Here is a 24,187-nt window from a genome sequence, read left to right as displayed (position 1 = left end):
TTGGAGGAAGCAGGATGTGCTGGACAGGCTAGTGTACCAAATTCTCTGACAAACAAGCTCAGCTTGTTTGAACTGTGTCTCCCACCCTTATATACCCAGAACTAATGTTAAGGCCATGTTCCATCTCCACTGACAGGTGTAGGATAAACAGTGCTTTCCTTGCCTGTTCTCAGTTAGGAGTGGGATACTTGGCAGGTGTCCTTGCTGGACAGACAAATTCCACATGGCTAATGCCACCTCTGAGTGAAAGGGGAGAGACCAAGGTTGTAGAGCCTTTCATGGGAATTGACACAGTGGTGGAAAAGGGTGGAAAAGTGCTGGAAGCTCCACAGAAAAGCGCTGGAAGCACCACAGATAAAAATACTTCCTCACTGAAGAAGGGAGCCTGGTTTTGACAGAACTCAGCCCAGTTCAACTGGGGTAAAACTTGGTATTTATTGAAGACTAGTTGGGATGGTCACAGTGGACAGACAATACATAAGGCTTCGCTCCCCCTTAGCACAAATGTTGCTCTCATGGATTGTGTGACAGCTCCTAGCTGTCTATCACTGCCTGTGTGCAATGGAGCTGCCCTTTTCAGGTGAGAACTGGACTGGCAATAAAGCACTGACTCCCCAGGGATGCACTGTATCAACACCTCTACTCTCACACAAGTCAAGATGGGAACAGGCTCTGGTTCCCCATTCCAAGTCAGTTCTTTATACAGTGGTAAGAGCACTTGAAATGTAGAGCAGCTGCTCTACATTCACCCAGAAGAGCAGCTGAAGAGATGGTTATCAAGATACAGTGTGTGACAGATCTTACTCCACTGGAAGATGAGATGAAACTTGAAGGCAAGGAAGATTTGAAATCAAGTGCCTTTGTGAGCTCGCTCCTCTACATAGAGCTGCATCTGGAGAGAGAAACAAGCAACAGTCCTGTTGGTATACAGGTAGGTGAATGGAAAAAAAAAAAGCCTGCAACAGGCTAAATAGGAAGTGCTTATATCTTCCCCCATAACTAGGTTTCTTATTTTACTATGAGGAGTCTTGCCCTGCTTTGATTACTGGCACAGACATCTGCAAGACTTAAGCCACTGCTCAGCAGTATGTTTAAAGTTGTTACACCACAGAAAACTGCAGAGCTGATGTCAGCGCATTCAAAGTTCACAACTACAGCAGGTTCAGCACCTCTTGTTCAGAATGCTCTGCTCACCTTTAAGATGTCAGATGTCATGGTTTTCAGGGGAATGAGCCGGGGGTCATGCATATGCACATCTTGCTCATCAGCGAGGATCCAAGGGAAATCCTGGGGGCAGGAACACAAGGTGTTACTGGCAGAACCCAGCAGTGCTGTAAGCTGAGCTCCTCCTAAGCACTTGTTTTGTGTTAAGTTGAAAGAGAGACAGTGGCTGAGGAAAGGAACAGGCAATTCAAACCTTCCACAACAAAATTTAACACTTACATGCTTGTCCCTGATGCTGAGCATAATTGTCTTCAGTTACAGCGTCAAACTGTGAGGTCAACCCACTTCACTTACTGCAGAGGTGACATCTCACTTCTTTAAAAGATACACTCTCAGCTGTCCTGAGCTACCATACCCAGTTCTTAACTGCAACTCCAGCATGCTTTGAGCACGGGTTTCCACCCTGCCTTGGAAATCTAAAGGTGGGTCTACTACAACACAAGTTTCCATTACTAGGCAGTGCAGAACAGACTTTCTTTTGAAACAAGTTTATACTTTGCTAGTTTTATTTGTTGTGCCTTTGGACACCTGAAATAACTTGACTCAGGAAAAAAGTTTCTCTGTATCTAAGCGAGGATTCTTTTAAAATAATCTTCCTTTAGAAAGTGTTCTGCACAGTTTCCTGTAAGATACAATGTATTTGTGACCCCAAACCTACTCATTGCTTTAATCTTAGTCTTTCTTGATCTTTATACAAAGTCAGCCACCACACAGTGGATGGGGGGTGAGGGCTGCTTTTTTCCTTAATTAAATTCAAGTACCTATTCTACACACCTGAGTATTTCCAAGTGTCTGAGCAAGCACTGGACAGTGAGTACTGTAAAAATCTATTGTGTGTGGCAAATGTGCTGTCAGCTCACCAGCATAAACCATTTCACCACATTTCAAATACAGTTACAATGTGCTTCATGTGACACCAACCTGCATGTTCAAGATATCTCTCAGCCTTAACCTTAAAGATGCCAAAACTCTGCACTGCCTAGTCTTTGCTATGCAGCTTCTCACATACAATCAGGTGCCCAAGGATATCACTCACCTTTATCACCTGGATCTTTTCCATGTTGCGTGTGGCAGCCTCCCGTGTGTGAACCAGAACTGTGAAGGTGCAACCTAAGAGAAGTGTCAGGTTCCAGCTCAGGGCACAGCTCCCAGAGGATCAGCCAAGCCAACCAATGCCAGGCATTAGGCTGTTTGGATCCAAGTGACATTTACCTGGGGGGTTGTTGTCCAGCACAGCATCACACACACTGATTTTTAGGATGAAGGCACGCAGTAGCTGCTCCACGTGGGACAGCAGGGACTCGGAGCTGTGGAGGAGACAGCAGTTGTTACTGTTGTTACTGGCAGTTGCTCCCAGGGCTGGGTGTTGGATGCCATGGGCAAACAGGAGTGGAAACCTCACCTAATGGAAAGAAGAGGTGGCTGGGTGATCTCAAAGACAAATCTCTCCACGGGGTGGTGCTCTTTATCCAGAATTACAACCACAACTTTCTCCACATCGTTCTGCAGGAACCAAGACAGAAAAATCCCTTCCTTAATATGAGCTGTCTGCTGCCCACAGTGTACTCCACATTCTTTGATGCAGTGGAGTACACTCACTGTTGGGGCTCACAGCACAAGCTGTTACACAAAACCTGACTTCAGATTATTCTTAGCAATCAGAAAAAAATGCTTTTGCAAAGCCATTTCTTGTTGGGCATTAAGCTGCGGCCAAGGCTGAGGGAGATGAAGTGTGCTAAATTGTATGTTCCTATAGATCCTGTTTTGGAACAAAGGAGGAGGTGCACACCCATCTCACTGCATCATTCTGGGATGGACACTGATGAAGTTAAGACACATTCAGACCATTGCCCAAACAGAGCAGCTTTGTACAAATGCAATTTAAGACAGACCTAATTGCATTTTCTACATGTGCATTAAAATTATCTGTAAAGAGCAAGGCATACAAAACCTGCCAGCAGCCTCCTGGAATGTTTCATTGGTCACACCCTTCTCTTGCAATACCTAGAGTCCAGGCCTACCTTTGCTTCCAGGTTCACAGCAAAGCATTCAAGCTGTTCTGGCACAGCAGCTGCCTAAACTCAGATGGATTGTAAAGCAGAATGGTAGGATGATGTAACTGGAAATATACAGACATGTGTCCTTGTGTGGCATATGAGACAAGGAAGGCAGGGTCTTAACTGCCAGGAAAGGTTATGATGTTTTTAGTTCTGTCAGGAACTTTTATCAGCTAGTATATTGTGTATGGTAAATTTGTAAACATGTTGAAGTTAAGATAATATTTATGTTCTCTTACTTTCTGTTAAATCCATTTGCAGTACCTTTGCCCAGGTCCCTGGTGTGAGCTCACCTTCTCCAGCAGCGGCTTTACACAGTGCAGCGTGTCCTGGATGTACTGGTTCAGCTCTGGGTGGCAGGACATCTGTAGCAAACACAGGGAAGAGTCAGAGCTGTGTCTGACATGAGCCAGGACAATGCTAAAAGGGAAGATTTAAACAGAAGCACCAAGGGCTTCAAGTCATGCTTCAAATAGTGCTGAAAAAGGCTGAGTTGCCCATTCAAATCAGCAATTCTTTCAGGGAAGGGTTAATCAGCTGAGGCAGATCACTGCACTCATACAGTTGTTGTATATCTGGAATGTATGCCAGAACACCATATTGGGAATAGCATATTCCAACCACCTCTACTTCCTAGTAAACATGCTTTCCTGTTACCTCACTGCACAGAGCTGGGGCAGCCTTCTACTGCTGTTATCCATGACCTGCTTGTCCCTTGAGCACTTGCTGTATCCTCAGCTATGGGGCTGCTCCTCTTATCACAGGAACTAAGCTCTCCTCAAAAAAGTCTCTACATTAAACAGTCACTTCCAGAGTGTAAGTTTGTTCTGTGAGTGTTGATTGATCCTTGCTATTTTGCTTGTCCACGTGGCTGTCAGCTTCCAGGAAAATCGCCTACCTGGACAGGTACATTGTATTTTTTCCTCTTCTGAAAGATCCCAATTGGGTAAACTTCTCTGACATACAAGATGAGGTGAACAGCCACTTCCAGGAATTCTGAAAGAACATCTGCAACAACTGAAAAACAGAAGTAAAGGATGCTGGAATAGGGTGTGGAAAAGTAGAGCAGGGGACCTTTTCTTACAGGTTATTTTTTTCTGCATAAGTTTCACCTGCCTCCTCTTAGCTGCAGAAAGTTTAGGGAAAGAGCAACCCTACAACACTCCCCCAAGCTCAGTACCCAAGAGGAGCCTCACAAGGACACCAGTTGCAGCTTAGTACAACACATTACCTTGCCCAAAGTTAAGGTCCTGCCGTGTGAGAGTGGTCATCTTCCCCAGACCCTGGAAGTAAACATAAATGGAATGGTTATCCTCTGGCTCCCGTAGTATTCATCTGATCAGTTCATGGAGCTGTACACCAGAGACCCTGCAAGCCCACAGTGAAATGAGCACCCCCCATAAGCACAGCACGTCCTCAGGGATTACCAGCAGTGCACAAACCAGTGCTCACACCTCAGGATGAGGGATTATTAATAATTTAATTCCTGGGGTTTACAGTCTCTCTCCTTTTCTGGAATGCAGGAAAGTTCAGACAAATACTTTTTAGTAACACAAGAAACACTGTGTTTTTAAAGCTTCATAGTACTTGCCTTTTCTAAGCCCTATCTCTTACTATAACACAAGAACTTCTTGGGGTTTTGGGTTTATTCTGACACCACCACGAACCACTGCTTGTCCAAGCTTGGAGCTGCATCTTCCACTGACACACCATCACAGAGGTTCTCATCTGCTGCTACTGCCAACAACTTCTGAGTTTCCTTCTGCAAGGAACCCAAACCCGGCAGAGCTGCATAATTAAGTCAACTTTGTGACACAGGATTGTGGAATTCCTCAGGCTGGAAGGCACTTACAAGGATCATGGAGTTCAACTCCCCGTTCCTCACACAACCACCTAAAACTAAACTGTGTGACTTAGAGCATCATTCAGCTGCTCCTTGAACTCTGACAGGCTTGGGCCGTGACTACATCCCTGGGGAGCCTGAAATTTGTGAGCAACAAAGGGCAGCACGTTATTGTGATAAATTGACTTTCATGTGCCAACAGTTGAACAGCAGATGCTGGAGTTCAGCTTCCCAACAGCTTTCCCTATATTAGCAGACTCCATGCCTTACACAATTTAAGCCACAGTGTACATAATTATCTACTAGAAACTTTATTTTGTTTAATTATTTTATCCACACTCTCTGCAAGCCAATAAATTCCAGCCACCAACAGCAGCACCATTCCTGAACTGTAGAGGTCTTTATATGCCTCTGGAGCACCCTGGCTCCAACAGTAACTCAGGTGTTCTACAAAGACTTTGGACAAACTACAGATGTTCCAATAAGCTCTTTAGACACTCATTTTCAAGCTGTTTTTCAGACCTATGAAGAAGTGGTTCAACCTGCACAAAACAGGGAGCTACTTTCATCCCCAGTTTTAAAAACAGTTATATAAATATAACTGTATACAAGGACTTCCTGGAATATTAGTGATCTGCTACACTAAATAAAATTAAGACAGTTAAGCATCTCTCTAGCACCCCAGCCACAATGGCTCTCAAATTAATACAAAAAGTCTGCAGAGTATAATAAACTGTTTTTAGAGGTTTAGGTTCACATTCTCACTTAAACTTCATTTCTTCTTAAAGAGAGGCCCAAGAAACCCAAGGGATCCACTCTTCCATGCAGTCACAAAGTAGGAACCAGGCACTACACACTCAAGGAGTGTGCAGGCTGGGAGGTAATGGAATCACAGAACAGTTTGGGATGGAAGGGACATTAAAGCTCATTTTATCACAACACCCTGCCAGAGGCAGGGCCATCCTCCATTATCGCAGGCTGATACAAACCCCATCCACCCCGGCCCTGGACATTTGTAGGGATGGGGCATGAGCAGCCCGGACGTGCCCTGCGGGCTCCCAAAAACCGCCCTGGCGGTGTCTCCGAGCAGAAGGGAGGGCGGATGGGGGTGTTATGTGTAGTAAACACAATTCGCGCCATTCCTTGTATGAAATATGCAATATTGGATACTTGATTGATTATGCTCGTTTGTATTAGAAGCACCCCCACCCTCGCAGGTGAAACCTGGTGTATGTTGGAACGCGATTTACAAGTAAAAGGATGTGGCTGGCCAGGAGATGGGCATGGCTGGAGAGATACGGGGACCCAGGCACTGATCATCGCGTAAATGACCCGAGACGGATATAATGGAAATCCTCGGGCAGATCCATGTGAATGCAGCGTTCCTGTAAATTTCATCAACTCCGGACACTGAACTGTTCTCCCTCATCACCAAAAAGGAAAATCTTATTAACCTATGGACTCTGAATGGAAGAAAAGACTGATTGCTGAAATCTTGGCCTCGGGCGGAATTTTCCCTATAAAAACCGCTTGTGCAGGATGGAGGTGTGTGGGCATAGGGAAAAACCTGAGGTTGACTCCTTGTCGCACACCCAGCATTGATCCCGGGCTCGGCACTGTGTTTTTTTTTCCCGTGGCTAGCTAGATAGAATTTGACCGCTAATAAAACTTATTTTTATTTTTAATTTGGCTGAATAAATTTTCATTTATAACAGGGGGTGACACACACTTTGAGCACCCCGCTCCCACCCAACGCACGGCACTGCTTTCCCTCAGCACTCCCAGCCCGGGATCCGCCCGTTCGCCGCTCATCCCGCAACAAGAGCCCAGGACACCTGTCCCCGCGTCCCCCCGGCCCCGTATCCCCCGGTGTCCCTCCCTGCCCGCCCGGTGTCCCCCGCTCCCTACCGGCCCCGTATCGCCCCGGTGTCCCTCCCTGCCCTCCCGGTGTCCCCCGCTCCCTACCGGCCCCGTATGGCCCCGGTGTCCCTCCGTTCCCGCCCGGTGTCCCCCGCTCCCTACCGGCCCCGCCGCCCCTCACGGCGCCAGCGCGGGAAGCGCAGCCAGCGCCCGCCGGTGACGTCACGGCGGCGGCGGCGAGCGCCCCCTGGCGGGCGGGAGGACCCGCGGGGTCCCCCCCCCGGTGTGACAAGCGCCAGTCACTTGGTTTGTAAAGTTTTAAAAGTTTAATCATAATTAAATGGTTATAATAATAATAATAGAATTAGAGTGATAAAGTTTAGGGTTAGGACAGTTACAAGACAATAAAAAGCAAAGAATTACGGATGTCCGGATGCTGTCGGACACTAAGTCGCGAAAAGCATCCCTTGTGAACAAAGGAATCACCCTTAAACCAATACACTTGTTGCGTATTCATATATCCTTCATGGTTATGCATACATTCTATTTAAAACAAGAAACTCTGTCTCTTGTATGTCAACTGTTTCCTTTAATCCCCATGGCTTCGAGACTGAGCAAAGCCTGAAGAAATTAGTTTCTTCTGATAAGAAGCCATAAATTCCTCTCCTTTGGAAGATTCAGGTGTTCCTCGTAGCGAGTATCTCATTCCTAAAAAAAAAAAACCTCCCGCCACATACATAGTCTCTATTTTAATATCATGCTGGAACCTAAAACTATATTTAACACACTACTTAAGAAAATTAATACAGCATAACTTTCTAACATGACACATATAACATTCATTGTAATATTTGCGAAAAGCCATCCATAAAACATGCATTTTTCACACCCGGCACGGCGGGGCCGGGGCTCGGTGCAGGGAGCGGGGCACGCTGAGCCACCGGCGTGACAATAACGCGGGGGAACCCCGCGGGAGAGCGGAGCCCGCCCCACCGGGCTGCCACCGGCTCACCGGGGCTCACCGGGGCTCACCGGGGCTCACCGGGGCTCACCGGGGCTCACCCGCTCCCCGCCCCTCCGGGCTGCCACGCCTTTGTCTCCGGTCTTTGTCTGTCCCGTCTGTGTGCGGGGCAGGGACCGCTGCTGCGCTCTGGCACCCACCCACGCCCCGCACCCGCTCCCCTGCCGTGCCCCCGCACTCCCCCGGTGACCCCCGCACGCCCAGAGCCCCTCCGCCCCTCCCAGCCCCACCTCCTCCGCCACCATGCACCCCAATCCCCCGGGATTCCCCCTGTCCCCGATTCCTCTCCACATTCCCCCACTGCCTTCCCCCTGTCTCCTCCTCCTCCTCTCTCCCTCCTCCTCCTCCTCTGCTTTCGGGTTTGAACACCCCTTGCCCCCCGCAGACCTGCCTCCCCTCCGCCGCTCGCACAGCTCAGCCGTGCCCCGCCTGCCGGGCTCCGCCGGACCAGGAGCTTCGCCCAGGTAAGGCAGCGCTGCCCCGGGGATGCTCCGCCGAGTTCTTCCCCTCTGCCGCCGCGGGGACCGGGGAGGAGCGGGGAACATTCCCACTTTCCGTGCGCCCCGGAGGAGACAAAGACCCGGACCGACCGGGATCCCCGGTCCCGCCGCCGTCGGGACGCGCGCGGAGCTCCGGTCACGGCGGTGCGAGCGAGCAGAGAGCTCGGACAGCGCCGGGGCCGGGGCGCGGTGCTTTCGGCCGGACCTATTGTCACCCGTGCTGGGGACCGGCTCCGGACCCTGCCGCTCCCTCCGTGCCCGGCGCCGTGTGCCCTGCGGGGATGTGCGGGACGGGCTCTGGGACTCACCGCCCGCTGCGGGTCACTCCTGGAGCTCCTTCCCCAGAAGCGAAGTCGCCTCGGACAGAGGCACCGTCCCTTTCTCAGGGCCTGAGTCCCCCGCGAACCCCGGGGGACGTCCCGGCTCCGAGCCAGAGGTGACGGGAGCTTTTCCCACCGAGTCATTGTGCTGCCGTGCACCGAGCCCCTGGCAACCCGCGGCTTGTTGTGTGTTCTTCCTCTGTTGATAAAAGTGTGGTCCCATTTCTGAATTAAATCAGCTTGGCATCAGTTAATGGCTTATTGCAGCTAGTGATTAATCACATAGAATTTAAGTGACACTTATCTAATTCACACCTGAAGTTTTCTGTCAGCTGGGAGGTTTAATGGAAGTGGTTTTGTATTCCCATGTCCTCTCCCTTGAAGAAGGAGGCATTAATTCTATACAAATGGTTCAAAGTGAGAATGTAATGCAAGGAAGAATGTTGAAAGCACAGCCTAAGTGTTTTGCCAGTGGAGACACATCCATGTTTCCCTCCCAGCGAAGATCGGGGCAAATCTGCCCCATTCTTCCCTGTAACACTGGCGAGTACTTTCCAGCGGGGTGAGCAATGACCTTTTCTATTGATTGTGTCCCATTTGTCACCTGGCATTGCACATGAAACTGAAGAGTCTTCTCTGCCATGCTGCCAGCAAGCAGCTATATCCTGGATGCAAAATCTCAGGCTCGTTGCAGTTTTAGTCTGTTTATTGGGTAGCACAGACTCTGTTGGATAGCAGAGTGATGGCTGTGTCAGGCACACTGTGGAGTCCCAGGGGGAAGCAGAGCAGTGGGTCCTGCATGTTCATCCAGGAGCTCCTCTCACCCTTCAGTGCAGTGACTTGCTGGGCTGACCCGTCCCTGGCAGATGTGCAGGGCAGCTCTCAGGGCAGGATGGGCTAGGCTCAGGAGAAAGAGTGGCACAGCTGTGCTAGGGGCATGTATTGACTTGAATGTGTCCAGTGTCACCAAACTGGGCTTGCTGGAGCTCAGCAGGGACTCAGGCAGCTCACAAGCCCGGGCTGCAGGAGGAGGAGTTCCCTGGGTTATGCTGTGTGAACAGATGATTTCTGTCCTGGTCAGGAGAGTAGTGTGGCAAGCACATCTCTCTCCCTCTCAGGATTTTTCATAGAGGTGCACAGAGAGAAATGAAAGAGAAAACAATTTCTAGTTCTGCTCCTTGTTTTTCCTATGTGGAATGTGTTTGGAGAATTGTTTACCTGGAGTGATTGCTTGGTTGGATTCTGGTGAGGATTGTTTGAACCTGGTGGCCAATCCAAGAGTCCACCTGGGGCTGGAATCTGGAGAGAGGGTCACGAGTTGTGTTAGAGTTAGAGATAGGGTCAGAGAAAGTAGTATGTAGTTTTAGTATCCTCCTTTTATATGGTATATTAATGTATTTAACATAGTTATATTAAAGAGATAATTCAGCCTTCTGAATTGAGTAATTTCTTCCCGTTGGGTTCGCCTGCATTTACAATAGAGTAGAGCACAGGCTGCAGCCAGAGCTGATGGGTGAGGAGAGTCCTAGCTCCAGCCATACAACTAATATTGAATGAATCAAGTTTCAAGTGGTCACTGGATACAAATTGCCCCAGGGAGAGGCTTTGTGAAGGCACAGGAGTAGCTTCAACTACTACTTAATACCTTGCAAGCTTGGATCCTTATGTCTTGTCTCTCCTGCCATTAATGCAATTGGTATATTACTGAATTTGGCCCTTTATATTCTGGAGTGCTGTCTGGGAATAGCAAAAGTGAGAGAAAACAGCACAGGTAAAGGAACCAGATGTTTCAAAGGGCAAAGCTGGGGGGTGTTCAGGTAGCCTGAATATCTGCAGAGAGGAAATGTCTTGCATCACAGTCAGGAGGAACAAAGAAACTTTGGAGTCCTGTAAGTATGAAAGGCAAGAGGGGGAGGAATGGTGATGGTGGAAGCAGGAAACCTAAAAACAGGGCAGCTCTGAAAAAGAACACAAAAGGACTGAAGATCTGTGAGCAGGGAGCTGTTCTGTCATCCCAAGGATGTCTGGGACAACTGCAAAAACAATTGAAATTCTTTACAAATCTAATATACAGGAAATGCTGAAAAGAATAAAAATGTTAATACTTTTGCCCTGGAGAGGAAAAGAAAAGGGCAAATATTACCTGCCTGCTTTGGGAGACCCTAGAAAGCTGGGATTGAGCTTTTAGAAATGGGAAAATCTCTTGGCAGATTGTTTATGAACCTTCCCAGCATTTGCCTCCAGAAACAGAAAAACAGATGGAAAGAGACCCAGCAGGGAAGTCAAATCTCATTTATCTGCACAATGCCATCCTCATGGCTCCAGCCAGCTCTCTGCGTGTCAGCCACCACAGAGCCTACCCCATCCATTCTGCTCCAGGCCTTCTCAAGCCCATCCATCACCCCATGGCTTCTTATTACCAGGGAGCCTGGCACACTGAGCTGGGTTTATTGTCTGTCATCCCTGCAACACCCATGCAGATGCCCATACACTTTGTGTATTGCTGCAGATTGGGCTTGTCTGGAGTCCAGGAAATCTTTACACACGTCTGCCAAAGTCTGAGCTTATCAGAGCCAAAAAGAAATCTAGCCCAGCACACGTTCTTGGGTCCAGCTTGGTTCAGCCCTTGAGCACACTAAATGCATCAAAGATCTTGACAGTCTCTCAGTTCAAGGGTTTTGTTCTTTTTGGCTGTGACATGAAGAAATGTGAAAAGTTAAAGCTAGGACTGTCAGATATCATGTTTTAAGTGAGATATGTGAATGAATGTAGATGATCTTATGTTCCTATTTTGTCAAATACAAACTAAATACACCAGGGACAGTTTCAGAGTCTGTTTTGGAGCCAAGGTGACATAGTTGTAATTATAGCAAAAAACCATGGGTGAATTTCCATGTACCTGCTCAGTGCATGCCTGCCTTGCAGGATTATGAGCAGAGAGCAGAGAAATAGCAATTATATTAGTGAGTCCAGAGAAGACTTCCCACAGGGAAAGTTATCCAAGATGCAACCTCCACTCCTCAATTTCACTTACGGGGTCGTAACCATCCACACTAACCCAAAATGGATCAGAAATTGTGGCTGGAAAGCAGCACTGCAATTCACTTCCCAGCCCAGAGTCTATACTCTGAGCAGCTCTTTGCTGTACATATGTTCATGTGAGAGGCAGATTTGCTGCCTCAGGTGGCTTGTAATCCTGAGGGTCTATAAGGCAGTGCAGGAAGAGGGGTGGAGCAATAAGGATGTAGGTCTGGTGCTGTGAAGAACCTTAGGGGCAGCTTAACATGGCAAATACTCCCTCTATTTCCCTTATTAATATATGAACCCTAAGAAGATTATGAATTCTGGGCTTTGTAGTAACATGTGTGTTGGTTTATAGCAGTTTAGAAAAGGCAACTCCTTACAAGGCCAGACTTTTTTCTGCCTGGTGTGCATCTCAGGCAGAATTTCATCCTTTGCAGGCAGCATCAGCAGGGTGAGAACCTTGCTGTCACATCAATGAGCCCAGGGCTAGCATGGGATTCTTTTGTGGACTCTGGTCCTGCTAGAAAAGAGGGTGAAATTTATTTTGGGGCTCAGCCATTGAGGAACCTGAGCACTGAGAACTAGGGATGCCACTGTGTTATCTAGCTGTCTTTTGTAGGTGTGAATTCCATAGGGTAAGAAAAATGAAGGAGGTACGAAGAGGTTTCTGGAATTAAAGATAGATCAGGACATGGAAACCAGTGGTTAGGAGAAGGCTGGGACTGCTTTGCCTCAAGTATAGCAGTGTTGCATTAACCCAAAACTTGTCCATGCACTGGTTTGGTTTAGCAAACAGCTCAGATCTCCCCTGACAACAGTGTAGCACAGGTTGTCAGGTAATGCAGGTAATTTACATTATTAATGCAAGACTCCCAGCGACAGTAACACAGCACATTAACCTGCCCTCTCTGCCAGTGCAGAGATGAGGCAATCTGTGTTCCCACCTGCATTTTCATCCTGGTTCATGCCAACAAGACAGCTGGGCAGCTTAAATAAATGCCCCCTATGCTTTGAAGCAGACCTTCTGTTTAACTGCCCTGCAGCATTTAGCTGCCTCCCAGCTCCCACTGAAAATCAGAATGTGTCTGTCAGATCCACCATCAAAGGGCCGTGTCTGTGAGAGTGAGATTGGAAACACCCTTGCATTCTCTTTGCACTTGTTCTCTCCTCTTGGTATTTTGCCTACAGATAAAGAGTAAGATGCTCTTTATAGCTCTTTGAGTTGTTGTGAGTGATGTCTTAATCCAGCTGGTTCGCTCTAGTTCTTAAAGAGAAAATCCTAGGAAAAAAGCAAAGACCCCATGGTCTGGGGAAAAAGCAAATGATCCCATGCAGAGCTGTGTGTTGCTATTTGTTATAGTAGTTTTGAAGAAGATCTTCAAATGTTTTTGCTTTCTTTTCTTTTTTTTTAATAGATTTAGCTGTCAGTCTGTTTTTCCTTTGTTCCAGGTAGCTTCCAATAAAATAGTATTTCTAGTGTTATTGCCTTCGCAAGTGAGCTTCCCAGTGCCTCCTAAATCAGTCCTCAAGGAATAGTTTATTGTCTTTTATGGCCAGTAAAAAGACCTGCTTTTTGAAAACTGCATGAAAAGAAGGCCCCTGTGCTGCCTTCCTCTTTCCAGGGAATGGCTGAACTGAAAACATGTTCCCAGGCTATGAACAGCAACAGAGAGGAACCTTGGAAAGGCAGGATTGGCTGGTGAGTGCATGAGCAGGGTTTTCTCAATTAACAGGATGAAAGCATCTCTCTCTTAACTCCAGGATCCTAGGCTGCTGTGATGGGAAAGTTTTCACTGACTCAAAATTCTCTATATCCATCCCTCAGGCTGAAAGAAAAGGGGAAAGGAAGAACCCAAACTACTTCTAGCTTATCTTCTGTCACCTCCACAAAAACTGGAGTCAGATATGGCCTGAAAGGCTGTTACCTTCAGGTGTTCCCAGCCTCTCTAACTGGGCCAGCAGCATGTCCATCTTTAGAGCCACCAGAGATTGGCCCTGTTGGACATGGTGGAAGCTTCTTACCAAAGCTACCCCAGTGGCCCTTCCCTGGTACCAAAAACCAGGCTGTGCCAAATCAACACACTGGTCAAGCAGAAAATCACCTGGAGGAGAGAGTATGAGCCCTTGTGATTAAGCAGCAAAGTGGTTTTTTAATCAGGTACATCCAAGGGCTGAGGTGCAAAAAGACTGAGATGAGGTTGAGTGAAAAGCTGTAGCTGTAATTCTGTGACAGTATTTCTCAAATGTAAGCACAGGCCTGGTTTTCAGGCAGTCAGTATCCCAGGGAACTCTGTTTTTAAGCATGTCTTCATGCTTCCCAGAGAGAGAGGGGCAGTCTGGAAAAGCTGCACTAGAAATGCTGCAAATTCCTTCCCCCATTTTGTGGGAAAGGACAGGGAGGAACGACTGAATAACTTAATTTGAGAATGCTCTGACTTGTGCAGAGCAAAAAGCCACAACATCCCAAAGCCACATCTTGTAACACAAACAAAAAGATGAAAGAAAACCCTCAAAAATATGACAGTGAAGCAGAATGAATGATAACAGTCTACTGCCACTGTGCTGGTGGACTCAATGAAATTTCATCTCAATATTCTTGGGAGTTAAATTACCCTCCCAGCAACAGCCTTGCCTGGTGACCTGTGCAGAATCAAGGAGGGAAAGTGGGACAAGCTAAGGAAACCTCAGTCTGCCTTTCTGCCCCTTGGTCCTTTAGACCAGCATCCCCTGCTCTGCTGACAGCCTTTTTATTTCCCTGCTATGCCATGGGGTATCAGCACAAAATCTGCAGTGTTTTTTCTTTCTTTGACCAATTTCCACCACCCTGAAGCAGTATGCAAGCACATGTGGAAGTCTCTGTCTTGAGCTGCTCAGGGCTGTTACTGGTCCTGTGTGGCCACCATCTGCCTCCAGTTCTGCTCATTTTGACATCTTCATTGCAAGAAAACCAGCTGTGAGGAGGGGCCAGTGCCCCTAGCCCAGGATGCCAGTCTGGCAGCTGGTATTGTGCCAGGCTTAAGAGCTGTGGGCAGGAGCCAGACCCCCCCCAGCCCCTCAGATGGTGGGCTGTGAATAGGAGGGTAGGGGGGCTAGTGAGGAATCAAAGGGAAGTGTCCTGCTGATTGATGGCCTCATTTACACATGAAACTGGGACCTCTCAGCCCTGCAGGCCCTGCACATGTGTCTCAGCTGCTGTAACCAGGGCTGGGAGAAGAGGAAATAAGCAAAGAGGGAATAACTTGCTTCCACCTCAGGACACCATAATGGTTTTTATCTAAGTGTCTTAGGACTGAATCTTGATGGTCTTTACAGCTCCTAAGTGTTGGTTGCTTTATTTTCCCCTTTTTTAATTACAGGTGAGACAGAGCATCCATGATTATGGAAACTTCTTCCACCTTCTCTTCTTTCCTATTCCTGTGCGTGCTGGTTCTTTCTGACATCAGTCTTGCAATCTCCCTGAACCCTGGCACAAAGCTCAAAAATGCTCCAGAGAACAACAACCACCTTCAAAACCAAGAGATGTGGCTGCAGCAGCCCAGAACTGGGCGCCACCACAGGCAACGCTTGGCCAAGAAGGAGAGGGTCCATACCATGCCTTCAAGAGGGCAGCTGGCAGGGGAAGAGACCCTCAGGATGGGCAGTGGAGCTTCAGCTGTGGAAGAGCTGGTGGCAGAGGGACAGCCAGCAGCCCTGAAACAGAATAAGGACGTGTTCCTGGGGTTTGAATTGTCGTATCCTGAGAGGGAAAACCAGTCCCCAGGCTCTGAGAAAGGAAAGAAGCAGAACCGAGAACATCGCCGACACAGCCGCAGGGACAGGCTCAAACATCACCAAGGTATTTGAGCTCCAAGGGAAGCTGGGGCTGTTGTGGCCCTGGAAATGAGCATCTCTTGTGTGAGGGCAAGAGATGCAGCTGTGGTGGAGCCACATGGGTGTGTGGAGGGTGTGGAGTGTGCGCCTGCTCTGGGGAGAAATCCCACAAACAAAAGAGGCACAAGAAAAAAGGGGAGCTGCAGAACCAGAATTTTAGTGCTGGCTGCAATTTTGTGAAAATGACCTAGTTTGTCTTACAGGGGGAACTCTGAGAGACCCTAAGATTTGATGGGCTGTTTTAGGGTGGTCTGCTTTTTTATTTTCCTTTCTAGCAAATGGCCCAATTTAGGAACAAGTATGTCCATGCCATGCTCAATCTCTCCACTGACTTCAAAAAATGATGAGAATTAGGAAAAGCACAACCCCTTTGTTTTGCTTTGAAGACCAGTTTCTTCTCACCAGAGCTTGTACTCTTCTAAGTTTATGCTGAACAACAGCAACAAAAAAAAAATCAGATTTTGCATATGTGAAATTGCACAGATAACTTTAAAATGTTGCTTGATTTCGACTGGGACTGCTTTCCTTTGCAGGTCAAGTTGTGGGTGTGTGTTTCTGTGGTATGAGCTCAGTGTGGTAAACCTTGAGTTCTGTTGAAGCGAGGCAATTTGTGTCAATCTACACGATGTGACAAGCTGGGTGTCACGTCCTTGAGTTCCATCCTACACTCCTCCCTGCCTCAGTAAGAAGAGCTCTATTGTTTTTTCAGAGGACTGACTAAACAGCTTGTGTTAGCAATATAAGAATATGCAAGAAATCTGGTTTGAAGCAATATTTGCAGACTACAAATAGGGCTTATTTCTTGATGTTAACTTAAGGTCTATATTTAAACTAATACTTAGGAAGAAGAGGGACATATCTGTGAAGATAATTTAAGTTAGGTAAGTCCTGACTTGAGCTAAATTGAAATAACCCTCTACTAAAATCAAATAAGAATGTATTCACAGGTATTTGCAATAGCTTAATCTGTTGGTTTAAAAATGGTTAAACAAATACATTTTGTACTTTTGAGAACAGAAAAAAACATGTTTTGCTTCTTAAACAAGAAGTAGACATATCTTCAGGGAGGTGTGATTTAGTATGTCTTAAGCATGCAAAAAATCAAGCTGCATATATTCTGGATCTGATTTCTCACTATAATAGCTCATATTGAGTGGTCTAAAACAGCAGCTCAGGATCATGGAACAGTGGTTGGTGACTGGATGACACATGAATTCCTTTGACTCAAATCTGTCACACAGAGAAAAGGGATGAGAAAGGTAATGCCACTGTACCTGTTGCAGGGAAGACTCCTGATGCTGGGCCAAGCTCCCTGTACAAGAAACCCAAAAGCTCTGAAGAACAGTTTCAAAATCTTCAGGCAGAGGAAGCTACAAGTCTGACTCCCACCATGCTCCTCATTGCTGCACTGGACACAGCTGTTTCCACAGAGGAGCCTCCTGTTCTTCCAGCCACTTCACCACGGTCCCAGGTAAAGAGACAGCTGGGAACTGGTCTGGACCTCCAAGCCTTGCCTCTCCCTCAGCTATCCAACTGAGTTTCAAGGACCAGAGAGGCAGCAGGAGCACTTGACTGAAGAGCCAGCATGTCCTAGTGCTCATTGCTCACTTTTTGTTCTCACACAGAAGCAGTGGAAACTTCCCTCTTGACTTCAGCCTCAACAAGGGAAAGTTCTTCGCTTTTGAAAATGAGATGCCAGGAATCCCCAGTGGATAAGACAGGAGTGGAGGAGGGGAGGGGGAATCATAAAGCTTTTTTACTGTAAAAGCACCATGAAAATTTGTAAAGACTTCAGTGTCTCTACAGAAGTGTAATCTGTTTTCTGTCTGGTTTATTTGTGGTTTGCAGGCCCGCCTCAGGCAAGATGGGGATGTGATGCCCACCTTGGATATGGCACTCTTTGACTGGACTGATTATGAGGACCTCAAACCAGAAACATGGCCATCTCCTAAAAAGAAAGGTACTAAACTCCCTGTCCTCTTTCCCAAAAGTCATCCTGTAAGGTTTGTTTATCAGAGATGTGCTGAAGGACATGAGATCATAGTGGTGGGGGAAGAGAGAAGCAGCATAATGCTTATTGAGTTTTGTGCTCAGTTTCAGAATGTTTCTCATTTTGGATGCATATTTGGAGGGCAGAGTAAAAATTATAAATGTGGAGTGGAGAAATAGGGAGGAGATTAGACTGTGAAGGTTTAGAGTTCAAACTCTTGAAATTTGAGGCTGTTTTTACCCTGGAAAAATATATTCTCCAACATGAAAACACTAGTCTGAAATTTTCTATCAGCATCTTTATTATTTTCCATAGAAAAACGCCGCAGTAAGAGCCCCAACAGTGGAAATGAAACTACGACAGCTGAAGGAGAGCCTTGTGATCACCACCTTGACTGCCTCCCAGGTCAGGATCAGCTTGGCAGAGTCATTTCTCCAAACATGGGATGTTTGAAATCTAGCCCAGGTTTTAAGACATGCATTGTGATTTCCACTAGTGCTAGGAAGTGGTGTGCAAGGGAAGGGCAGAGGCTCTCTAGGCGTGTTGTGGGACCAGATGATGTCTGTACAATGGAGCTGTCATGGGTGTCAGCAGCCCTTCAGGTAAGGGGATACCTGAGCTGTGCTGACCCCTGGTCCTGTGTTTCAGGCTCTTGCTGTGACTTACGTGAACATCTCTGCAAACCACACAATCGAGGCCTTAACAACAAGTGTTATGATGACTGTATGTGCACTGAAGGTGAGTCCACCTCTTTGCTCCCTGTCTTGGTTTAAGAGACAGGTGTCTGCTAAGGAAGGTGGGAACCTCCCTTGGAATGGAAAATATTCCCTTCCCTCCAGATTATTATAGCTTTGAAATGACAGGACTTTCAGGCAAAGATATGAGGAAAGGAATAACAGTTCTTTACCAGTACATATATATATATAGCAGGAGAAACAAAGCACAGCGGCAGCAGCAACACCAAACAAAAACAGCAGCGAGGGAGAGAGAAAAGGGAAAGAGAAAAGGGAGAGAGAGAAAAGGGAGAGAGAGAAAAGGGAGAGAGAGAAAAGGGAGAGAGGGAAAAGGGAGAGAGAAAAGGGAAAGAGAAAAGGGAAAGAGAAAAGGGAGAGAGAAAAGGGAGAGAGAAAAGGGGCTCCGCTGCAAACTCACAGCGGGCAGCTGGCCCCAGACCCCTCTGGGTGGCAAAAGGGACTGCAGCAGGGACCTCGGAGCAGGCTGGAACAGCAGAGGCGAGCAGATCCCCTGTGTGAGTGGCAAATTGAATTGTAGCACTAAGCCCCAAGCAGTGGCAGAAGCAGAAGAAGTGGGGGGTTCTTGGTGGACACTGGGTGTTGGGCTGAAGTGCAGCAAAATGCCCGAAGCAGTAGCAAGAAACTGCAGGGGCTGTGTGAAGGAAAGCTGCTTGGCACAGATCACCGGTGAGGAGTGCCTGGTTGGGATCCTGGCACAGCACACACCGGCTCTGGGCTCCCAAGTGGCAGTAGAGCAAGCTGGCAAGCCCTAGTCACAGTGCCAAAGGAAAAAAAAAACAAAGAGGCAAAAAAGAAAAAGGGAAAAACCACAGGGCAGCAGAATCTCAGGTCAGGCACACCGCACTGCGTGGCTGCCGAGCCAGTCACCCCCACTGGAAGGAGGTGCAGCCCCTGGTCCTCGACCCTCGCAGCATCCCGGGCTGCTCCTCACCCATCAGGATGTTCCTGGAGCTGGGGGGCAGTGAGCATGCTGGACACAAAACAAAAACAAAAGCAAACTGTTGCAGCACGTTTGGGGGTGTCCCCGGTGTGCCTCCCAAGCTGTGGGTTCGCTGGTAGCAGCGGGCAGGCAAGGAGGCTCCACACGGCTTCTGAGGGTGCTAATTAGGGGAGGGTTTTTGGGGGTCCTACCCCCGGGAAGGGAGAGGGGGGAAAGGGGAGGGAAGGGGGAGAGAGTGGCTGAGAGCACCGGCCAAGAGAGAGAGTCTCATCCCACTGGCGCATTAACAGGGAGATTCAAAGTGGGCACAGAATAAAATTTGGGCCAATGGGACTACAGACACATGATACTTCAGGGGAGGATTACAGGCTTGGAATAAACCATACAGTTTCGAGGTGTGAGACAGCATAACATTTAACTAAAATGTGACAACACAATTCACAGTTTTTTTGTTAGAAAAAATGATGGAGAGAATTATGACAATTAACAATCTAAAAGTGAAGCAGTAATTACACAGTTTCACAGCATAAGATAAGTACAATTGCATTGATGATTATGTTTTAAATTGGAATTGTAATAAACGGCGTATGTGGGTCCATAGCAAACATGGTTATGGGAAATAAACCATTCCCAAGACATTCTCTGACTTTGTTGACTTGGAACAGTGGTTTGTATGTGAAAGCAGGAGCCAAGCTTTCCTGCTCTTAGCCTCTCTCTGCCACTGACTCACAGTGTGACTATTGAGTCTTCTAGGATATCTTGTTTTCTCTCTTGAAAAAAAGGTCCTGATGTTTATCAACTTAAGAAGCCACAATATATTAACATTTCAGTGGTACTTTCAAGTATCACAGACTATGAAAACACTGTTTTGTATGACCTTGTGCCTAACATGACTTTCCCAAGTTAATTTCAACTGAGCTTGTAGCAATTCATTAGATGTGGGAAGGACCTAGGGTTTTGTTTCTTAAAACTGTTTCTGAAGAATCCACAGCAGCCTTTCCTAGGCAGGTGCATTATGAAAGTGTTCAAAGGCACTCTTCTAGTCCAAACATGTTCAGGATCAGCTCCAGGCGCTGAGTCTTGCCTGCCATAACAAAACTCTGTGAGCCAAGTTTTGTGACCTGCATTAGGTACCCAGTGATTTGTCCAGGCTGTTTGCCTACTTTTTACCCAGTTAAATGGGCAGCTTTCCTGGAGTTGCAATGTTAAATGATAGTCTTCACCTTGGGCGTGTTGTGTAACACCACAAGTCCTAATCAGAGATGATCTTCTGATAGATTAGCCTAGAAACATGTGTCTGCAATCCTTAATGAGGCTGCCCCAGGCCCTGTTTTATCCTTAAGCTAGTTATAAATTGATAGCAAATGTGCATCCTGTGTAGCATAAAAAAGATCCCCAGAGAGGGAAGATCCAGGTAAGATAAACAAGAGGCTTAAATAAGAGTAGGGCTCTGATCCTGCATGCTCTCCTTTTAGGAGGCCAGTTTGCCCTGGGGTGATTGGTAATGAGGGGCACAAACCCAGCTTTTTAGGGAAGCTGCTCTTAATGCAGCCCAGGGACATAATTCCAAAGGGCTGCTATGTGACATCATCTGGATCTCCAGTGTACAACCAAGGAAAGTTTTGATCTGTCTTATTACAAAAGCTATAAATCCTCTGCTGCCTGCTCTAGAAGTTAAAAGAGCTGCAGTTCCTAGAATGATCAAATAATCTCCTGCCAACCCCAATGACAAGATCCTGCACTACTGAAAAGCAGGGTTTTCATGAAAATTAATTACCACAGGCTATACTCTGTCTGGCCCAACTAGCTGCACATTATGGTGTAACAAAGTCAGACAAGAAACCCCATACAAACAACCTCTTGGAGCCAGAAACCAAGTAGTTACCATGACCAGAGGCTCCCATTACCTTCCACTGCCCTGGGAGAATATGTACTCATGGTTTTCACAAATAAAATGCCTTTTTCCTCCTTCATACTCGGCCATGCTATATTAGCTAGCTTCCTTCAGACCCTGCACATTGAGTATCTAAAACAGTGAAATTAAAGGAGATGAGCAGTGGGTTTGGATCAGACCTCCCAGTAATAACCCTTCAATGTCTCTTCCCTTCCCTCTTGAAGATTCAGGGAAATAAATAGCAAGGGGAGGTCCCTAGTCATTGCTGCTGCACATTAAGTCTATAGTAATTTCCCAATGGAGAGATTACTTAGACAGTAATGGGAAGTAATAGGGGGAAACCAAGCAGGGCTTCCATAAAATCACTGGAAACAATTGGAATAATTCATTGGTATTTCAAGAATCCAGTGAAACCTGACTGAACAATGAATCCCAAACCAGAACAGCGAGCCAAACAGAACACCAGTGCCTTGTCTGTGTGAGGCATTTCTCTCCCACCCTATTTGACACAGCACTGGGGCTGACCCCGGTGCAGCAGTATCTGAGGCAGAGAATTAGTTGGTGTTAGAGCTGTAGGGAGCCCTGGTCCCTCCTCACTTCTGCACCTCTGTCTTTTCCATAGGGCTGCGCTGTTATGCCAAATTCCACCGGAACCGAAGAGTGACCCGGAGGAAGGGGCGCTGTGTGGAGCCTGACTCAGCCAACGGAGAGCAGGGGTCTTTCATTAATGTTTAGGAGGGTGGGACTCCTGCCTCTGTGGTCAGGAGCTGGGGTCAGACTGTTTATACCTAGCAGTGGGATTAGAGGAAAAAGCTGAGCATATGATGGAGGCTGCAGGCTCTGAACGTGCCAGGTCTCAGCTAGACTGAAACTCATGTTCGTTATAAATACAGTGGCATCAGCCTTTTCCATAGCAGGACTGCACTCCCTACCCCTTCTTTCAGCACATTCCTGCCTCTGAATTGAGTCCCCCTCTCCTAGTTAGTAAGCAATGATCATGACTCCCATTCTCTGGAAAAGGCTCTGCAGTTTCATCTTCTCTACAGAGGGGCAAGATGTGGAAGATCCTTCAGGGCCACGGGGATATGAGCTTAAACTTTATCCCTTAATTATTGCTTGAGAATAAGGGTAGACAGATCCTCTTTAAGGACTGGAAGTTCCTAGAGGAGAGGAAATTTGTAGCACCCAAGTGGAATCAAAGATGGGAAATGGATCAGCTGCCTGCCTAGAGGATAGAGAGGACCCTCTGGCAGACCTTTTGCTCTCTCCCTTTTTCACTGCTCCAGGCATTGCTCAGCTGTTACACACTTCCACTTCATCTCGGGACCTGCTGTCTTTGGGACCATCCAATCCCACTCCATCCTTCCTTCCTTTCTTGCTTTCAGAGAACCACCTGGTTTCTGCAAGGATGTGGCAAGACATCCCAGCCTGTAGCTCTCACTCATTTATCTATCCTGCCAGATCTGTTATTTTTAATTATTATTTTTAGAAGCTTTCTGGGGAAGTGATAGTTTTCCTAGTGAGCCAAAAATAAAGTTTTTGGTAACAAGAGATAGGGACAGGCTGTTCCATTGTAGTAAAACCTGTGACATGTTGCATGTGTGTTTCTGTGATATGTAAATAAAGATATGATGGATATCCTTTGTGCAACTCTTCTGCTTTTTGACTGCATCCAAGTATGTGGAAGAGCCAGAAAAGCCTATAAGGAAGTTGGTCAGCAGGTAACACTGATGATTTGAGGTAATCACACAGAACAATTGTGCCACTGTTAGAAAAAATTCTCTGCCCAAGGTTGCCTGTATTCTCACTCCAATTGGAGATAACTGTTTCTACCTAGTGTAGCCAGACAGATGTTTTAAACTTCTTTATATTAATACTTAATTACTGGCTTCAGGGATATATTGGAGCAACAAAGGCTACCAGTGTTAACTTGGAGTAGTGGTAACTGGTGAAGATCTTTGCTACTGCTAACACCCCAATATCCTGATTTCTGCAGGGTGGCAGCTATGAAGCTTTTTATATCCAAGAGCCTGAAGATGTCTAGCACTTTCTTTAGGAACAGAAATATTAAATATTAATGGTGCTGTGGGCAGAATCCTCTTTACACAGCTTCCCTAAACCCCCTATGTTCCATTTAGTTAGTCAAAACTCCAATTTGCAATCCTGTTTGTGCTGTGGTGCCACTTTGCATTGTGTATTCACTCAAAGACTGTGAGTTATGCTTTACATCTCTGATGAGTGCCCACTCATGGCCACATTGAATTCACTTCTGACCTGTGCACACCTGCTAAAGGAGGAATTTATATGGGAACACTTAGGTAAAACCTACCACAGAGTTGGATGTAGCTGTTTAGATTTCTGTTTACAGCATGACAGTCTTAGCACAAAAGACAGAAGTAAAAAAAGGTGCTTTGCCTCCAGCTCGATGCCACAGCAGCAAGGATTCAATTTATTAACCCAGGGAGAGCAATGCAGCCCCTCCTTCAGCCCAGAATAGTGGGTGGTGCTGCCAGTACCATTGTCAGCGGGAGCATAAAGGGGAAAAAAGGCTCCTAATTGATCACATTCAATGGCAGAGCTCTCAGCCTCTGGTCTGTGTGACACTGATGAGAACCACATGCACAGGCACTATCAAAACCACGTTTGATATCACACTGCTTTTTAGTGTAGCAGCCAAGATCTGGGGGGAACAGTGCAACTGAAAGCGAGAAGGAAAGTTTGCAGGGGTCCTTATCCTTGGTGATGCAGGTATTCCTTGCCTCTTATGCTACAAATGGGATCCTTGTAGGATCATGGACAGTGTTTTACGCAAGCTGTGTTGCACATCATGTGAAATACAAGCAAGTCTGAATTTTGTCAGAGCTTTTAGTCTCTAAAAGCAGACTTAGT

General features: G+C 46.9%; 2 protein-coding genes and 1 long non-coding RNA gene across 7 annotated transcripts; 1 reads left to right on the top strand and 2 right to left on the bottom strand.

The window, feature by feature from the left end:
• Positions 1 to 389: 389 nt before the first annotated feature.
• On the bottom strand, positions 390 to 8,887 carry MAD2L2 (mitotic arrest deficient 2 like 2). 4 transcript variants are annotated; one of them, NM_001245859.2, is given in 10 exon segments: positions 390 to 892; positions 1,195 to 1,287; positions 2,261 to 2,334; positions 2,437 to 2,531; positions 2,627 to 2,727; positions 3,575 to 3,646; positions 4,180 to 4,298; positions 4,513 to 4,564; positions 6,977 to 7,028; positions 7,143 to 7,180. In NM_001245859.2, coding segments are annotated over 8 exon segments (636 nt in total). In that variant the 5' UTR covers positions 4,553 to 4,564; positions 6,977 to 7,028; positions 7,143 to 7,180; the 3' UTR covers positions 390 to 850.
• LOC140680424 (uncharacterized) lies at positions 7,292 to 8,689 on the bottom strand. Its single transcript, XR_012051698.1, has 2 exons — positions 8,393 to 8,689; positions 7,292 to 7,692 (listed from the first exon to the last, which is right to left on the bottom strand). It is a non-coding gene; the product is annotated as an uncharacterized lncRNA (long non-coding RNA).
• On the top strand, positions 8,289 to 22,936 carry DRAXIN (dorsal inhibitory axon guidance protein). Of its 2 annotated transcripts, XM_072917447.1 has the most exons (8): positions 8,289 to 8,469; positions 13,472 to 13,548; positions 15,206 to 15,684; positions 17,003 to 17,190; positions 17,568 to 17,679; positions 18,025 to 18,114; positions 18,358 to 18,447; positions 21,921 to 22,936. In XM_072917447.1, the coding sequence occupies exons 3-8, from the start codon at positions 15,222 to 15,224 to the stop codon at positions 22,031 to 22,033; spliced, it is 1,056 nt and encodes a 351-aa protein (XP_072773548.1). In that variant the 5' UTR covers positions 8,289 to 8,469; positions 13,472 to 13,548; positions 15,206 to 15,221; the 3' UTR covers positions 22,034 to 22,936. The 2 variants fall into 2 exon arrangements, with proteins under 2 accessions (XP_072773548.1, XP_002191005.4); XM_002190969.7 differs by lacking the exon at positions 13,472 to 13,548 and having other exon boundaries at positions 8,294 to 8,469.
• The last annotated feature ends 1,251 nt before the right edge of the window (positions 22,937 to 24,187 follow it).

This window comes from Taeniopygia guttata, chromosome 21, assembly GCF_048771995.1.
Source record: "Taeniopygia guttata chromosome 21, bTaeGut7.mat, whole genome shotgun sequence".
In the NCBI taxonomy this organism is placed as follows: Eukaryota; Metazoa; Chordata; class Aves; order Passeriformes; family Estrildidae; genus Taeniopygia; species Taeniopygia guttata.
Note: the sequence above shows the minus strand (reverse complement) of the source record. Positions and strands in the feature narration are given on the sequence as shown.